Source organism: Nasonia vitripennis, chromosome 5, assembly GCF_009193385.2.
Source record: "Nasonia vitripennis strain AsymCx chromosome 5, Nvit_psr_1.1, whole genome shotgun sequence".
NCBI classification, from domain to species: domain Eukaryota; kingdom Metazoa; phylum Arthropoda; class Insecta; order Hymenoptera; family Pteromalidae; genus Nasonia; species Nasonia vitripennis.
The window spans coordinates 24,929,895-24,945,161 of NC_045761.1; the positions used below are offsets into that span (position 1 = coordinate 24,929,895).

Consider the following 15,267-nt stretch of genomic DNA (forward strand, 5'->3'; position numbering starts at 1 on the left):
AAAATATCTAGTTATGATTTTTATTAACAGTAAAAGTCTACTATTAAAAGGAACCATTTGCGCTCTATATTTAGTGAATTATTTTAGTAAATTTTACAAAAATAATAAGAGATGATTTATGTATAAAAAATATTAGTGCTTCATAATACAAACAACAATCTCGTATCATTACATTAGACGTACAAATTTTTTTAACAGCTTAAATAAACTTGTTTTCTATTTTAACTAGCCAATCTGTCTTTCATTGCCAGTAACATAGAAAGGTAACCTCCAGATGATCTTAAAATCTGTTGAAAATATAATAAACATTCGTAATTTTTACGATTCATAATATAAAACACGATACGATGATAAACGTACGCTGCAATAGAGTCCTAAAGAAAAAGCCGCAAATTTTCCTGCCGTGATTTTAAACGGTTTTTTTGCTCGAATTATTACAAGCATCAATAATTTGGTTTCACAGGAAGGTAAGTCGTACCAGTTACTTTCATATGCCGCATTACCAACTTCCATACTCTATATCGATCAAATGTCAATTAATTATTGATTTTGGTATGATTATGGGATCTTTTGTGCTACATTTACCTCTGTACGCAAGACTTCAGCAACGTAACAATAGACAAACAAACTGAAAGTGAAACAGCATGTGAAGTATATCATAAAGATCAATTCGAAGAGCGGAATGCCATCTCCTGCAGTTGTTATCTAGAGTATAATTATGATAAGCATTTTAATTTATTAGTCTTAAATCTTATTCGGTCGTATTACTTTACCATCACTAGTTGATATCCTTGAAGACAAAGAACCATGGAAGATGCTACCATTTGTACAAGAAACATTACGTTAAACGCATCTTCGATTGCATTGCCAAACCTGAAAAAGTCATTTATTAAATTAGATTACATGATTGAATAGGTGACGTATAAAATAATAAAGTACAGAAAACCTGACCTATCAAGATGATCATGCCTGGTGACAATCTCAGAGAGCTTTTCCACAAAAGATCCTCCTCCTTTATCACTGATTTGCTTTGGTAACTTTTTCAGTTTCTCTCTCAGATTATTCAGCTGGCCACAAAGATGCAACATCAGTACTGCAAAGAACGCGTCTACAGAGGAAAATGCTGATGCTGCGAAAATAGTTGACGAGCACTGGAACAGCCAGTGTATCTCATAGTTGGGAGATTTTTGGGCATCGTAGAAGAACTGGGCGCTCATGTACAATGGCCTAAACCTTGCGGTAACGTTGTCCTTTGTTAAACTATATTGTCTGGCCTCAAGGACGTTAAAGTAGATGACCATCGCAAACTGCGCGACAATCGTACCCTCAGCTAAACCGATGATTGTGACGGACAGTAGACGGCTTAGTCTAGCATTTCTCCACATAACGTCTCGTTCCTCTGGGGACTTGACGCTTTTCCAATCCTCCGACATGGATACGACAAGCTGACCCAATACTTTGAATTATGTTACTTTATTTATTTTTTGCGAGATTGTTTTACTGTTAAAAAAAATCTTTTTCAGCCCCTTCTCAGCCGTTCCTCAGACCTCCCATCTTACCCTTTCATGAGTTATTAGTAATACAGTCTTCAAATAAACTTTAGACTTAATTAATAATAATAATATTGATAAAATTAAATGCAATACCATCTCTGTTGTACCAGATGCCCAGCATTTTGAAAAGTGCTATGCCGATTGGAATGTCAGATGTGGTTAAGACTTCAAGTACGGCGTTCAAGTCACCCCAGACTTTCGTTACCATCATAGTTTGCGGTATGTTGACGAAGTAGAACATAACAATAGCCGGTATAAGGAAGTGACCACTGTATATCCAGCTTTCTTTTCGTTTTGGATCTGGCCATACTCCGAGAAAGCGTAAAATTGTGCGACTTGTTTGTATTGCAACGTCGAATCCTTTTAAGATAATCCGTATAAAATTATTAAATTGTATGTGTAACTTATTTCAAATAACTAAAGCCGGCTATTCTACTGTGCTTCAAGCATACCTTCCTTATCGCTCATTGTACCTCTTCGAAAGCAGTAGGACAACTGATAATGGTCAGATACTAACTATACCCTCTCCACCATGACGCTAGCTCATTCCTACCTGCTCGATACTTACGCTCTAATAAATGAAAACATGCGATTAATATCATTTGTAATCAAGACTAAGAGGAGAAAAGCGCGCATTTGCGATAAGAGATCTCATTAAATCGTACAATATAATGCATGAACCTATAAAAATAAAATGCAGCTCAGGTTGCAACAAAGGATGTAGAATGTTAAGAATAAAACATTCTTAATGATGGTATAAAAGCGAAGATGGAAGATTGCAGAAAATAAGTACAGAGAAAAGCTGCAATAAGATAAAAGCTCGCTTTGATAATAATTAGGCTCGCTGTACGATGTCTGAAAATAAAATTTAATTGAGCTTGAAGCGTACGACATGGATGCATTGCTCGCATATCAAATGAGAACTTGAGTATGGCTAATAATGGAATATAAAAGAAACGATAAGGATAATATACGTGGCAATTAAAAAGAACAGCGTATGGAATTACTTATTGTGGTTGTAAATAGAATGCAATTAAAAGCTGATCACGATACAGATTACGTCTTATTTGCATATCATAGAAGAAGTGTAGCGAATAGCAGAAAAAAGGAATGATGAATATAAGACGTATTTATAAGAAAGCGATAGCATAAAAAATAAGCCCTTGTTATTCTTAGATGTTCGATCTTGAAGATAAGCAGAAGCTCGTGGCAGTGTTGTGTGGGCAATGAGAACAAAAGATTTCTTATATTGTGTGCAAAAAGTTAAAATGACCGGAAATTCGACGTTACGTGACAAAACGAGGTATCAGTGTAAAATCCATTACAATAGCTTGTGTGAAAAATTATTTCTTGATCTGATATTTATTTTAATCTTAACTTATAATTCCATTCAAATAGCACACATGTGAAAAAAACTTTTGATAGATCAACTATCCTTTATACTGACATACTGTTCTTTTTTTCAGTTTTTGATACACCATTCTGAACCATATTTTTACTGGCAGTCGACTATTTGGAAGATCAAATAATTGATGTTCTAGAATAGTAGTTTTTCATACTAGTGTGAACAAATTGATTAAGCAAGTGACGAAGAGGCGAAAAAATAGCATAAAATGAAATTGCTCATTTTGATGCGGTTTATAATGAATTCTGAAATAATTTCGTAGTAATTAATAAATGGCGAACAAAAAATTATTGATTCCAATCGAATATATTCTGAAGATGACTCGTTAGTATGCTTAGTGAGATAAAAAATGCAAGTATAAATACACTAGGTGAGTCCTATAAAGCTAATCGTTCTTTTACGGCAAGCAGCATTGATAAGTAGCCACCCGAGGTTTTCAAAATCTGTAAAGGGGTATACAATATTTGTTCATAAATTTGGACTTTTAGTTTAAATTAAATATAAAAGATAACATAGTACTAGTATATACATACGCTGCAGTAAAGTTGCAAGGAAAAAGCTGTAAATTTCCCTGCCGTTATTTCAAAAGGCGTTTTGGAACGAATCATTGTCAGTATAAAAAGTCTTGTCTCGCAAGCTGGTAAATCATACCAATTGCATTCATATGCAGCATTGCCTATTTCCGTACTCTGCATTAATTCAATTTTCGGATTAATGATACTTACAAAAGGGTTTCTCATAATTATAATTTGTAAATGCATTTTTAAGATGCATACCTCCGTTCGTAAAATTTCTGCTATGTAACAATAAATAAACAAGCTAAAGGCAATGCAGAGAATAAAGTAGATCATAAAAAGTAATTCAGTAACTTGCACGGTGTCTCGACTAGTTAAGATCTAAAATTATAAAATTTTATTACACTCTACTACAGCTGATATAAAAAGCATTGAATTTTCTTCAACTTACTATAACGATCTGGTAGCCTTGTAGACAAAGTACTACACCACTGAGCAAAATTTGCGCTAAAAACATAGTGTTGAAGGCATTCTCAATAGCTTTAGCAAATCTAAAAGAAAAATTACAACCAGTTATAACTATAACCAGATTAGTTATACACTAATTGATCAATATAAATTAAGCAAATAGACCTATCCAACTGTTCATGTCGCATGACAATCCTCGAAAGTTGGTATGACAAATTGTGCCTTTTCGTTAAATTTTCAGTAACGTTTTTTAGACGTTCTTGTAGATTAATCAGTTGACCGCACAAATGCAACACTAGTATGGAGAAGAGAGAATCAATCGCCATGAATGAAAGCCCAGCTAAATGCATAGCTATGCACTGAAATATCCACACGATCTCATAAACCGGAGATTTTTGCACATCATAAGCGAAGTGCGCCCTCATGTATTGCGGCCGAAGTTTTGTACTATTGTCTGGTGTTAATATAAATTCTTGCTTGTATGCGTTTGCAGTTATGTAAACGGCCATTACTACATATGTTGCAACAGTCGAGTACGTGAGCAAATATATTGCTAGCGTTATAAGACGACCTAATTTTACATTTTTCCACATAACCCGTAACTCAAAGACGGTTTTCAGACTCTTCCAATCGTTCTCCATTGCCATTATTAAAAGTCCTAATACTATAAACTATGAATTGTTAATATTTTAGGAAAACAATGAATTCATCGCACTGTTTCATCCATAAATACCTTTTTTATTGTACCAAACGCTCAGTATTTTTATAAGAGATATAAGGTTTGGTATATCGAATGTTGTTAATAACTCTAAAACTGAATTCAAATCGCCCCACACCTTTATTATTTCCATAGTCTGAGGAAAGCTAGTAAAATAAACTAGTATAAATGTTGGCATAATAAAATAACTACGTGAGAGCCAGCTTTCAGTTCTTTCATGATGATTTGGCCATATACCAAGAACGCGCAAAATAGTGCGACTTGCTTTCACAGCGACCTCAAAGCCTGTAAGGGCACCGATTATGTTCAGTTTGATTATGTATGAAATATTTTAACTCTGGCGTATCAAATGAACCAATTTTGACAAACGTACTAAAACAAGCGGTACACACCTTCTTTATCATCCATTGAAAACACTTTCTTTCTACTTGCAGAATGACTGACTGTCTTTGTGATCAGTCTATCCCCACTACCACAGGGGATTATATCAGACGCAAGCTTGTATAAATTAAAATACGAGATAAAGTACCCACCATTATGCGGAATTCACTTAATAGAAAGAGCTTACAACGCCGAGGAATCGTATTAAACATTACTTAATTGATGGTAATATGAAAATGTAATGCCATTGGTAGTAAGTCTAGAGATGGGAGATGTGCAGAATAAAACATGGCTAATGATGCAGTAATTCTGTGGATAATGATCCAGTGGAGCAGTATAATTACATACAAGATGAAAATTGTAGCAACTGCTTCTTCGACGGATTACTTCAGAGAAAAAAGTTCTTTACGGCAGGTATATTTTAGAGCTACTGCAAGTGACATAAGGAATAAAATCGTGGTACACAATAAAAAACCGCTACATCAGAAATAGAAATTTATGAAAATCTGTAGTTTTTAATTCTATTATTTTGCTTTATACTAGAATACTAGTTACAATGGCGATTATAAAAAAACACATTAAAAACGAGAATAAGAACGTAGAAATGTCAAGACTTTCGAGTATTACAATTTCTCGCGCAGAGCTAGAAGCATCGACAAATAGCCAGCGGAAGTTTTGATAATCTGCAAAAAAAAGTACTTCAATCGCTTATTCATTATGATCAAAGCATAGAACAAACACAAATTATGTAAGTACATTGGAAAATAAATTTAACGAAAATACAACGAATTTCCCTGCAGTAACTATAAGTGGCTTTCCAGTTCGCTGTAAAGGCAGTAACAGTAGCTTCGCGTGTTTTGGTGGCAAATCATACCAGGTATTGTCAAAAATGGCACTACTCAGTGCCAAACTCTGAAAACAATCATAATATAGCGTTAGTCTTTATTTTGAATGACTGCATCGTATCAATTTTGTACTGCGTTTGCCTCTGTACTCAAGCACTCAGCAACGTAACAATAGACAAACATGCTGTAGATGAAACCGAGAGTGAAGAAAGTCATAACAATCAGCTCTACAACGACATCGTCTTGGTCAAAAAGTATCTATATTTGAAAAAAGCATACATTATTTTTAAAGACAAGTTTTTCATCGTAAGTCAACAATATTGCGTAGTTTTTACCGTAACGAGAGAATATCCATGTAAACAAAAGATTACCGAAGAACTTGAAACTTGCACAAGATATATTTTGTTGAAGCAGTATTCAACCGTATCTGCCATACTGGAAACAAAGTATATTTGAATTATCAATTTTATTAATCTGAGTATTTTATTTAATCATGACAATTGATGAATTACAGGAAACAATTACTTACTGGCATATTCTGCGATGCTTCTTGATTATCCTTGCCAATGACCTGACAAACTCCAGCTTCTTCCCAGAGGTATTTTTTCCAACTTCTCTAAACTCTGTTTGCAAATTAGTCAACTGTCCACACAGGTGAAAGACCAGGGCAACGAATAGCGCATCAGCACTCGCAAATGCACATCCACCGAAGGCTGTGGCAACGAACTGGCAGCCCCAAGTTATCTCGTATATTGGAGTACTCTGCGAATCGTAGATGAAGTAGCCTCTCATGTAGGAAGGTCTGATCAGTTTGCCGGTCGGGTCAAAGCTGGTTGGATGTAGCATCGCGTAGGTCATTCGTATGGTATGGATGAACAACCGACCTAAGCCTAGACTAACTTCTATCATCGTAAATATTCGACTGAGACGAGCTTTCTGCCACATGACTTTTTTCTCAGACTCCTTGGTCACCTCCTTCCAGTCTTCGGATATCAAGTACAGCAGTTTGTAAAGAACTTTACGGAAAAAGCGTAATTTGTCAGTTATATTTTATAACGTTCAATTTTAACATTTAAAAGAAAAAACAATTTTTTATTTCAAGTATAGGTATACTGTATCACGGTGTCTACTACTACTGTGTCACCTTTGTTGTTGTAAGCTATTCCGACATGTTTTACCAAGGCGATGAAGATAGGGATATCAGCAAATGTCAATATGTCGATGATCATGTTCAAGTCACCGCCCACTCGAGTCAGCTCCATTGTTTGAACTGCATTTATAAAAAAAACCATCATCAGAGCAGCTGGAATGAACTGGAAACGAGAAAATCCAGTTCTTGGTTTGTCCACCCCAGGCCAGATCCCTTGAAAGCGCATGACGAATCGGGTCACGGAGAAGGCAGTTTGAAAACCTAAACTCTTGAATTTTCGCATTACGTATATTACTATTGGAAAACCATGTCAAAATCATTTCTAAATTTTGTGAAAAATTCTGTTGATATCTAGATAATCATATTTTACAATACTTTACTCATCGCCAAGGTAATAAAATGTATTACCCACCTTGTTCTTTTTCTGCCATTACTTGTTATATGGAGACAAGACAGAGGCTTTGAAAACTTGTCAGTTGAATTGATCGCAACAGAGGAAAACAAGCCCCTCTTCGCTTGAAAGAGAGCGCAGTAAGCGAGCGTCTCCTATTAAATATACAACGCCCTCACACTTTTGTGCTAAATACTTTATTAGTTCTCAGACACTCACGCAGCTCGTGTCTTCATTCGCAGCAGGTTCATGGCTTGGGCTTTGTTACATTATGTCTGATATTGTTGCTCGTTCAGCGAAGTACGTCTAAAAGTTCTCAAGATATGAAAAGATGAATAAAAAAGTACTGATTATAGTTTTGATACATTGTTCTGCTAAAAAAGGGTGTGCATGGTGTAAGAACGTTTTAAAAGTTCATCAAAATTTATTAAATTTAGTCTATAATTTTTTACTGACTCGATTTATTATCAAAAATAACGATTTCATTTTTATGGTACAGTATCTTTGAAAAATATAAGTTTTCAAGAACTAGTCAGCTTCTACTACTAGCCGATCTTTCACAGCTAGAAGCATTGATAAGTATCCACCTGATGTTTTTAATATCTAAAATTAAAAAATTTCTTCAAACTATTAGAAGCTTCTTGTATTTTTAATTTTTTTTTCGTAAAAAACTTACGCTGCAATAGAGTCTTAAAGAAAAGGCGCAGAATTTACCAGCCGTAATTTCTAGAGGCTTCCGTGATCGATGCATTAGTAGTAGCAAAAGCTTTGTATCCTTTGGAGGCAAATTGTACCAATCACTATCGTAAGCTGCGTAATCTAGTTCTGTACTCTGAATGAGTTATAAAATAAAATTGTATCAAAACTATAATCGTCACTATAATAGCAAAAAGAAAAATAACTTAAATATACTTCGAATCGGAGTTCCTCGGCAACGTAGCAGTACACGAATAGACTGAATGAAAAACAACATGTGAAGTAAATCATGTGGATCAATTGAAAGACGGGTAATTTCCCTTCGGTATTCGTGATTATCTATAGTATAAAGTGTATGAAAAAGATATCTTTAATTGTGTCTTAAATCTATGCAGGAGTATTTTAAAACTTACCATAACTAATTGATACCCTTGTAAGCACAATGCAAGCGATGACGCAATCATCTGTGACAAGAACATCGTGTTAAAAGAATCTTCAATAGTCTTCGCAAAACTGAAAATAATAAACACAATGACGCAACGTCAAAAAAAATTACAATAACCGATATCATTTTAAACACACACCTATTAAAGTACTCGTGTTTCTCTACAATTCTAGCCAACTTCCTCGAAAATTCCTCGCTGTTATCTCCTTGTTTCTTGTGATGATCCGCCAGCATCACCAGTTCTTTCCGCAGAATACTCAGTTGGCAACATAGATGCAGCACCAGCACCGCGAAGAAAGCATCCACAGCTGAGAAAGCCCCAGCCGCAAAAATATTGGAGAAGCACTGTCCCAGCCATGTGATCTCGTAGTTGGGCGAGACTTGGGTATCGTAGGGAAAGTACGAGATCATGTAAAGGGTTCGCTCAGCCTCGCCTTTGTTGTTGACGTCGAAAACCACGACCATAATGAACTGAGCAGTTATCGTTCCTTGAGCTAAGCCTATGCAGACCGCCGATAGCTTGCGACTGAATCGCGCTGTCCGCCACATGGAGTCGAGGTTACTCGATGAGTAGCTGCGACTCCAGTCCTCCATCATCAAAATCACCAAACCCTTTAACACTTTTTGGCTTTAGTGTTGCTAACGCTTGCATGAGTGTGTTTAAGAATATTTATCTATTTATTTATTATTGGTTACTTGGATATAAAAATCAGCAGATTATAAAGAAAAAACCTTTTCTGTTGTACCAGGCTACGAGGAACTTCATCAGAGCAACGAAGATTGGCATGTCAGCTGTCGTCAGGATCTCGATGACGGAGTTCAAGTTACCCCAGACCATGAAAACCTTCACGGTTTGAGCGATGTTCGCAAAAATGATCATCGTGAGCGTTACGATGATGCATTGGATTGTCTCAAACGTAGTCTCCGATCCCTCGGGATTCGGCCAAACACCCACGAAGCAAAGAAATGCTCTACTTGGACCGACGGCAACATCGAAACCTGCGTGACACGTTGTCATACGTTATGATTTTATATATTCTATTTGAAACTCGAAAATTCGTGCATATAAATTTTGCGATCGTGGACTGACGTACCTGATTTCTTGGACATCTAAAACAACCCCGTCGCTCTCTCGTAACAGACTGAAGCTCTGCACGAGCTTCGACCCCCCACCATCTCTCATCGTACGATTCTAATAGTCCATGAATAAAAAGTACATAATAACAGCGAATTTCTCTTTCCGTGCGGTTCTGCCTCATTACGAAATTTTTAATTCATGGTCGAATTTATTAGCATCACAAGCATAATGCTCGTTGAAACGCGATCCCTGCGCTAATAAAACATCAGGAATAAGCATATGAGAACGTTTAGCATAATGAGCTTCTTTATTTCGTACGAGTATGGAAGCTGTTTACTTCGTTATGCAGATAGCTCGGAGCATCGCGACTGCTTATTTTGGCATCTATGAGTAATACGATCACGAGCGGTTCGCTAATTCTGTTAAAATGTACAGGCAATTTTTTGCGGGATGCAATTTTCTTACATCTACGAAGGAGCAAAGATGTTCATTTACATCTGATATCAGTTCGTTTTATTTTTGTTGCAGCTATTAAGTAGCTATAAGCAGATACGACGTCTTTTCTTAGAATGCATTTCAGAATCAGTAACGAACTTTTAATTGTCTCTGCTTGAGCTGGTTCATTTGATATGTAGCTTCCTTTGTTGTATTTTATTTCTGTGTCCCGTACATCGAAAAGAGCGTCTTAAATTCATTACTAACGCGGTACGAAGAAGAACAAAGGTTTTCGCATTCGTTTCATCATTCGTCAATACTATTAGTTGCAATTTTTGAAAAAAATTTGGTTATACTGAGAGGCATGTGATTAAAGACATCGTTTTGTGTAGGAGGATGATTTGCATATGTTTCTTATTTTAAACTGTAATGACGCAACAATACAGTCTATAGTGAATATCTCGGAGTCGACTGACAAAGTTGAAAAATATTATGTATAAAAAGGCACAGAGTCAAAAATAATGATATCTTTACAGAAGTAGTGATCCGTATGAAATTAATATAAAAATCTTAGTCATTATTATTTTTTTAAATAAAAAAATTATTACAAATATATATTTTCTATTTCGATGAATGCGTTTAAAGAACAACCTTACTAGCAACTTGTTCAGATCGTTTTTTCACGGCAAGTAGCATCGATAGATAGCCAGCCGATGTTTTCAAAATCTAAAAAGGTAGTATAAGTTTGAAATATTTAACTTTATAAGAAAATTTGGAGAAGTAAGAGAAAGCTCCTACTCGACAATAAAATGGAAGTGAGAAACTCGCAAATTTTCCAGCTGTTATTTCAAACGGGTGCTGCGTGCGAACCAAGATCAGTAGCAAAATTCTGGCTTCTTTCGCTGGTAAGATGGTCCAGTCGCAATCGTAAACTGCGTAACTCAATTCCAAACTCTGGAAAAATGTTTACAACTCTGCTAATTTGTTATCGAGATAAGTTTAGTCTTTACTACTTGACGATATACCTTGCAACGCAAAATTTCTGTAACGTAGCAGTATGTAAAGATGGTGAACAAAAATAAAACCAGAAAGTATATCATAAAAATAAGTTCCATTAACGAAACGTTATCGGCATCCATTATCTGGAAAAATCTGATCAATATACAAGTGTACTTTAGCAGCAACAAAATAAATATTCATTCGAAAGCACTTGCCATTATGAGTTGATAACCTTGAGTACACAGAGCGAAAATGCAGGGTATCATTTGTATGAGAAACATTGTATTGAAAGATTCCTCAATGGCCATTGAAAATCTAGAATATAAAAATAGTAGTGTGGAATAATTGAGATACCAAGTATATTCTACCCAATAAACTTGCACCAAAAAATACGCACAAAGAAGCTCGTTTTTATTTTACCTCCACAGCCGATTATGTCTCATGTGCACGAAAGCGAATCGATCAATAAACTTACTCCTGTCATCTGAATTCTCGATTTTACTCGGCAGGTCCAAAATCGTCAGTTTCAGAATGGACAACTGGCCTATAAGATGAAACATAAGCACAATGAAGAATGAATCTGCGGACGAAAAAGAAGTCGAGGCGAAAACATTGGACAGCAGCTGTCCCAGTATTGACAGTTCATAGTTTGGCGATGACTGGACGTCGTACGGAAATGAGCCCTTCATGTACAACGGCCACTCGATGCTCTGATTCAGGTCCGTTTTAAAGGCGTAAGAGATGGGTCTGAAGAGTCCGACGACGCACTGAGTAAGAAGTGTTCCTTCGGTCATGAACATGCACCCGATGGAGAATATCCGACTGATTTTGGCGCTTCGCCACATTATGGCCGATTCGTGACGGTCGTGGGACATCTCCCAGTCTTCTATGATCTGCCGCACCAAGTCTCGCAGCACTTGTACGTAATTACAAAGCAGTTCAATAAACTAAGATATAATTTTTATTCGTACAAAATATAACGCAATTGATACTCATTCACAGACAAAAACTCACCCCATCTGTAGTACCAAATGCTGGCAATTTTGATGGTCGCGATGGTTGTCGGTATGTTGCAATTCGTCAGGATCTCCGTTACCAAATTCAAGTCTTTGTACGACAAGGCCATCTTCACGGTCTGCGAGATGGTCGCGAAGAGGAACATAGTTGCCGTTATCACGAGACAGCGAGCGGAGGTCGTCCAGCTATCAACGTTTCCATAAGGATCTGGCCAAGTGCCGAGCAAGCGCAGAAAAAATCGGCATGGACCGATCGCGTGGTTGTAGCCTAAAATGTTTCACACGATTTTCTCACGTGTATTCGAACATCCTTTGATGCACTCAGACAATCGCTATTCCTTCAAAAGTTCTAATTACCATCGACGTTTTGATCATCGGACAATGCGACAATCCTCTCCATCGAATCCTCCGCAATCTCCACTGTCATTTCGAGTATATCTTCAAAACATATTCAAATACCGAGACGATGACGATGACCAAATGTACGCTTCAAAGTTTCACTCTCAAACTGCGCTCCCCGCAGACGATACGAGGCATGTCCGCGAAACAGCTCGGCGAGTGCTGAATTTTTCATAATCAAGCGTACTTGTGTCTTCCGCATAATTATATCCCATTTTTTGCGTCTTGGATAATTGAGACCACGTCTTGTTGCTCGAGAGCCTCTGGGTATTAAGTATGTAAGGTAACGAGCTTTTTTTTACGGAACTCGCGGATCAGCAATGCCCGAGCTTCGCTCGTGGAAATTAAAAAATTTAGAGCCCTCGATGTTAAAGTAAGCGCTTGCCGAGCTGTCCATTCGAGCATGCGTAGTATGCTTTTGAGAATAGCATTCGGTGTCACGTAGCTCGACAGTGAGCATCGGAAGTTGAACGCGAGATTTGAGAGAGTTATCATTGCATTTTGCTTATTGCAATGGTTTGTAAAACGTGTTGTATTGCCATGATTTTGATTATTATCGTTGTGATGATTGTAATCGGTATTTCAACTACGAAGGATAAAAAAATGCTTGTTGATACGAAAGTTTTATGATAATATAACTAACATAACTCTTGTATGAAAAAAAAAAGATTACAATACTACGTTCAAGGATGCATACGATTTGAGAATTGTTTCGATAATGGAGGACACGGCAGTATTAATTATCGTAGCTTTGTACAAACTAATAATCACACTCTTCATTATGGCCACATTTGAATTGTACGTAATATAAATAGCCTTGGTGTTAAAATAGTAATTGTTTTTTTAGTTTCAATTAAAATTGTTTCAATATCCTTGAGACGGCACATTAACGTATGCTTTGTGTTAAAAGCAGAATATACAATAAATCTCAAGCAGCTAATCTGTCTTGTACGGCAAGTAACACTGAGAGATAGCCACCCGAGGTTTTCAAAATCTGCGAAGTGGATTGTAACTTTGTTAGTATTTTTTAATTTGAGTTGAAATAAAATAGGAAAACATCTATACTAATATACATACGCTACAGTAGAATTCTAGGGAAAAAGCTGCAAATTTTCCTGCAGTAATTTCAAAAGGCGTTTTGGAACGAATAATTGTTAGAATAAAAAGTCTTCTTTCAAAAGCAGATAAATCATACCAATCACAGTGATATGCTGCATTGCCTATTTCCATACTCTGCATTGAATTAATGTTCTGATTAATCTTATTTAAAAATATGGCGTCTTATAGAAATTGTAATGAATACCTCGATTCGTAAAATTTCTGCTATATAACAATAAACAAATAAGCTAAAGGCAAAACAAAGTGTATAGTAGACCATAAAAAGTAATTCAATAATTTGAACGGTATCACGACCAGTTAAGATCTAAAAATTATTATATTTATTTCAGTTAGTTACTATTATTCTCTACATAAATCTCTTCAAAGATTGTCCAACTTACTATAACGATCTGGTAACCTTGTAAACAAAGCACCATACCACTGAGCAACATTTGCACTAAAAACATAGTGTTGAAGGCATTTTCAATAGCTTTAGCAAATCTAAAAAAAATCGGACTAGATATTTTTAGACTGATTATGAACTAATTAAATAATATTATAAAAAAAGCAAATAGACCTATTCAACTGCTCATGTCTCGAGACAATCGTCGAAAGTTGATATGAAAAATTTCGTGTTTTGGTTTGCCCCAACATGTTCGTAAAATTTTTAAGGCGTTCCTGCAGATTAATAAGTTGACCACACAGGTGCATCATTAATACGGCAAAGAGAGAATCGACCGCCATGAACGTAAACGTAGCTACGCCCATAGATACGAATTGAAATATCCATATGATCTCATAAACCGGAGTTTTCTGTACGTCATAGATGAAGTATGACCTCATGTAAAGCGGTCGAAGTTTTTTGCTCTCGTTAAGCGTTATTACATCTTCTTGCTTGGATCCGCCCACATTTATATAAGTGATCATTATCACATATGCCACATAACTTCCGCACGTAAGGGTATATATTACTAACGTTATTAAACTTCCTAATTTTCCATTTTTCCACATGATCCGTGTCTCCACGAGAGTTTTTAGACTCTTCCAATCGTTTTCCATCGATACTAGCAATAGTCCTATAACTAGACACTATATAAATTATCAACGTATCACAGAATCGATAAAACTATTTCAATGTTTCATCGAAATACCTTTTTTATTGTACCTAACACACAGTAGTTTTATAAGAGCTACAAAGCTTGGAATATTAGCGGTCACCAAAATGTCCAGAACTTCATTCAAATTGCGCCACACCTTTATAATTTTCAAAGTCTGAGGAATGTTGATAAAACAAATTATTAAAAATGCCGGTGCAAGGAAATGACTACGAGAGAGCCAGTTTTCACTAATTTTGTGACGGTTTGGCCATACGCCGAAAGCGCGCAGAACAGCGCGAGTAGCTTCAATAGCTTCTTCATAGCCTGTGGGGGTACCGATTAATTTAGTTTGATTATTTTAACTCCGATGTATCTCAAAACAAGCTGTACACACCTTTTTTATCGGCCATTGAAAATGCTTCCTTGCTAGTCGATGAATGACTGACGGTCTTTCTGCGCGATTTCTGCGAATACCCCCACTACTGCACAAAGCTAGAGACGCAAGCTTTTATAAATTAAAATACGAGATGAAGAACCCACTATTATGTGAATGTTGCTAAATTACAAGACCTCTTACT

General features: G+C 36.2%; 6 protein-coding genes across 8 annotated transcripts; all 6 read right to left on the reverse strand.

The window, feature by feature from the left end:
* Positions 1 to 221: 221 nt before the first annotated feature.
* Positions 222 to 2,021, reverse strand: Or17 (odorant receptor 17). The gene is made up of 7 exons (NM_001190544.1): positions 2,006 to 2,021; positions 1,647 to 1,913; positions 952 to 1,456; positions 774 to 873; positions 586 to 705; positions 361 to 516; positions 222 to 287 (listed from the first exon to the last, which is right to left on the reverse strand). The coding sequence occupies exons 1-7, from the start codon at positions 2,019 to 2,021 to the stop codon at positions 222 to 224; spliced, it is 1,230 nt and encodes a 409-aa protein (NP_001177473.1).
* Positions 2,022 to 3,335: 1,314 nt separating this feature from the next.
* Or16 (odorant receptor 16) lies at positions 3,336 to 5,067 on the reverse strand. Its single transcript, NM_001190543.1, has 7 exons — positions 5,052 to 5,067; positions 4,675 to 4,944; positions 4,107 to 4,605; positions 3,925 to 4,024; positions 3,735 to 3,854; positions 3,492 to 3,647; positions 3,336 to 3,401 (listed from the first exon to the last, which is right to left on the reverse strand). Exons 1-7 carry the CDS (start codon positions 5,065 to 5,067, stop codon positions 3,336 to 3,338), a joined length of 1,227 nt encoding a protein of 408 aa, NP_001177472.1.
* A 596-nt stretch (positions 5,068 to 5,663) lies between these two features.
* Or15 (odorant receptor 15) lies at positions 5,664 to 7,466 on the reverse strand. Its single transcript, NM_001190542.1, has 7 exons — positions 7,448 to 7,466; positions 7,030 to 7,296; positions 6,415 to 6,901; positions 6,221 to 6,320; positions 6,027 to 6,143; positions 5,797 to 5,952; positions 5,664 to 5,723 (listed from the first exon to the last, which is right to left on the reverse strand). Exons 1-7 carry the CDS (start codon positions 7,464 to 7,466, stop codon positions 5,664 to 5,666), a joined length of 1,206 nt encoding a protein of 401 aa, NP_001177471.1.
* A 382-nt stretch (positions 7,467 to 7,848) lies between these two features.
* Or14 (odorant receptor 14) lies at positions 7,849 to 10,643 on the reverse strand. Of its 2 annotated transcripts, NM_001190541.1 has the most exons (7): positions 9,662 to 9,677; positions 9,300 to 9,566; positions 8,707 to 9,187; positions 8,536 to 8,635; positions 8,339 to 8,461; positions 8,103 to 8,258; positions 7,955 to 8,029 (listed from the first exon to the last, which is right to left on the reverse strand). In NM_001190541.1, exons 1-7 carry the CDS (start codon positions 9,675 to 9,677, stop codon positions 7,955 to 7,957), a joined length of 1,218 nt encoding a protein of 405 aa, NP_001177470.1. The 2 variants fall into 2 exon arrangements, with proteins under 2 accessions (XP_032455989.1, NP_001177470.1); XM_032600098.1 differs by having other exon boundaries at positions 7,849 to 8,029; positions 9,300 to 10,643.
* Positions 10,644 to 10,719: 76 nt separating this feature from the next.
* On the reverse strand, positions 10,720 to 13,119 carry Or13 (odorant receptor 13). Of its 2 annotated transcripts, NM_001190540.1 has the most exons (7): positions 12,453 to 12,522; positions 12,094 to 12,363; positions 11,500 to 11,995; positions 11,295 to 11,394; positions 11,106 to 11,222; positions 10,879 to 11,034; positions 10,720 to 10,806 (listed from the first exon to the last, which is right to left on the reverse strand). In NM_001190540.1, exons 1-7 carry the CDS (start codon positions 12,520 to 12,522, stop codon positions 10,720 to 10,722), a joined length of 1,296 nt encoding a protein of 431 aa, NP_001177469.1. The 2 variants fall into 2 exon arrangements, with proteins under 2 accessions (NP_001177469.1, XP_032455987.1); XM_032600096.1 differs by lacking the exon at positions 10,720 to 10,806 and having other exon boundaries at positions 10,807 to 11,034; positions 12,453 to 13,119.
* A 303-nt stretch (positions 13,120 to 13,422) lies between these two features.
* On the reverse strand, positions 13,423 to 15,099 carry Or12 (odorant receptor 12). The gene is made up of 7 exons (NM_001190539.1): positions 15,084 to 15,099; positions 14,744 to 15,013; positions 14,170 to 14,674; positions 13,994 to 14,093; positions 13,798 to 13,917; positions 13,572 to 13,727; positions 13,423 to 13,488 (listed from the first exon to the last, which is right to left on the reverse strand). Exons 1-7 carry the CDS (start codon positions 15,097 to 15,099, stop codon positions 13,423 to 13,425), a joined length of 1,233 nt encoding a protein of 410 aa, NP_001177468.1.
* Between the last annotated feature and the right edge of the window lie 168 nt (positions 15,100 to 15,267).

Coding starts and splice junctions, on each gene's coding strand:
- Or17 (NM_001190544.1), bottom strand. Junction 1,457..1,646: donor CATCTGGTACAACAGAGATG/GTATTGCATTTA, acceptor CATAATTCAAAG/TATTGGGTCAGCTTGTCGTA. Junction 874..951: donor AGGCATGATCATCTTGATAG/GTCAGGTTTTCT, acceptor TGACTTTTTCAG/GTTTGGCAATGCAATCGAAG.
- Or16 (NM_001190543.1), bottom strand. Junction 4,606..4,674: donor CGTTTGGTACAATAAAAAAG/GTATTTATGGAT, acceptor CATAGTTTATAG/TATTAGGACTTTTAATAATG. Junction 3,648..3,734: donor CAGAAATTTTACGAACGGAG/GTATGCATCTTA, acceptor GAATTAATGCAG/AGTACGGAAATAGGCAATGC.
- Or13 (NM_001190540.1), bottom strand. CDS start 12,522: ATGACAGTGGAGATTGCGGAGGATTCGATGGAGAGGATTGTCGCATTG. Junction 12,364..12,452: donor CGATGATCAAAACGTCGATG/GTAATTAGAACT, acceptor GAAACATTTTAG/GCTACAACCACGCGATCGGT. Junction 11,223..11,294: donor AAGGTTATCAACTCATAATG/GCAAGTGCTTTC, acceptor AGATTTTTCCAG/ATAATGGATGCCGATAACGT.
- Or15 (NM_001190542.1), bottom strand. Junction 6,321..6,414: donor AAGCATCGCAGAATATGCCA/GTAAGTAATTGT, acceptor CTTTGTTTCCAG/TATGGCAGATACGGTTGAAT. Junction 6,144..6,220: donor ATGGATATTCTCTCGTTACG/GTAAAAACTACG, acceptor TTTCAAATATAG/ATACTTTTTGACCAAGACGA.
- Or12 (NM_001190539.1), bottom strand. Junction 14,675..14,743: donor TGTTAGGTACAATAAAAAAG/GTATTTCGATGA, acceptor TATAGTGTCTAG/TTATAGGACTATTGCTAGTA. Junction 14,094..14,169: donor AGACATGAGCAGTTGAATAG/GTCTATTTGCTT, acceptor GATTTTTTTTAG/ATTTGCTAAAGCTATTGAAA.
- Or14 (XM_032600098.1), bottom strand. CDS start 9,585: ATGACAACGTGTCACGCAGGTTTCGATGTTGCCGTCGGTCCAAGTAGA. Junction 8,636..8,706: donor AAACACGAGTACTTTAATAG/GTGTGTGTTTAA, acceptor TATTATTTTCAG/TTTTGCGAAGACTATTGAAG. Junction 8,462..8,535: donor AAGGGTATCAATTAGTTATG/GTAAGTTTTAAA, acceptor TTTATACTATAG/ATAATCACGAATACCGAAGG.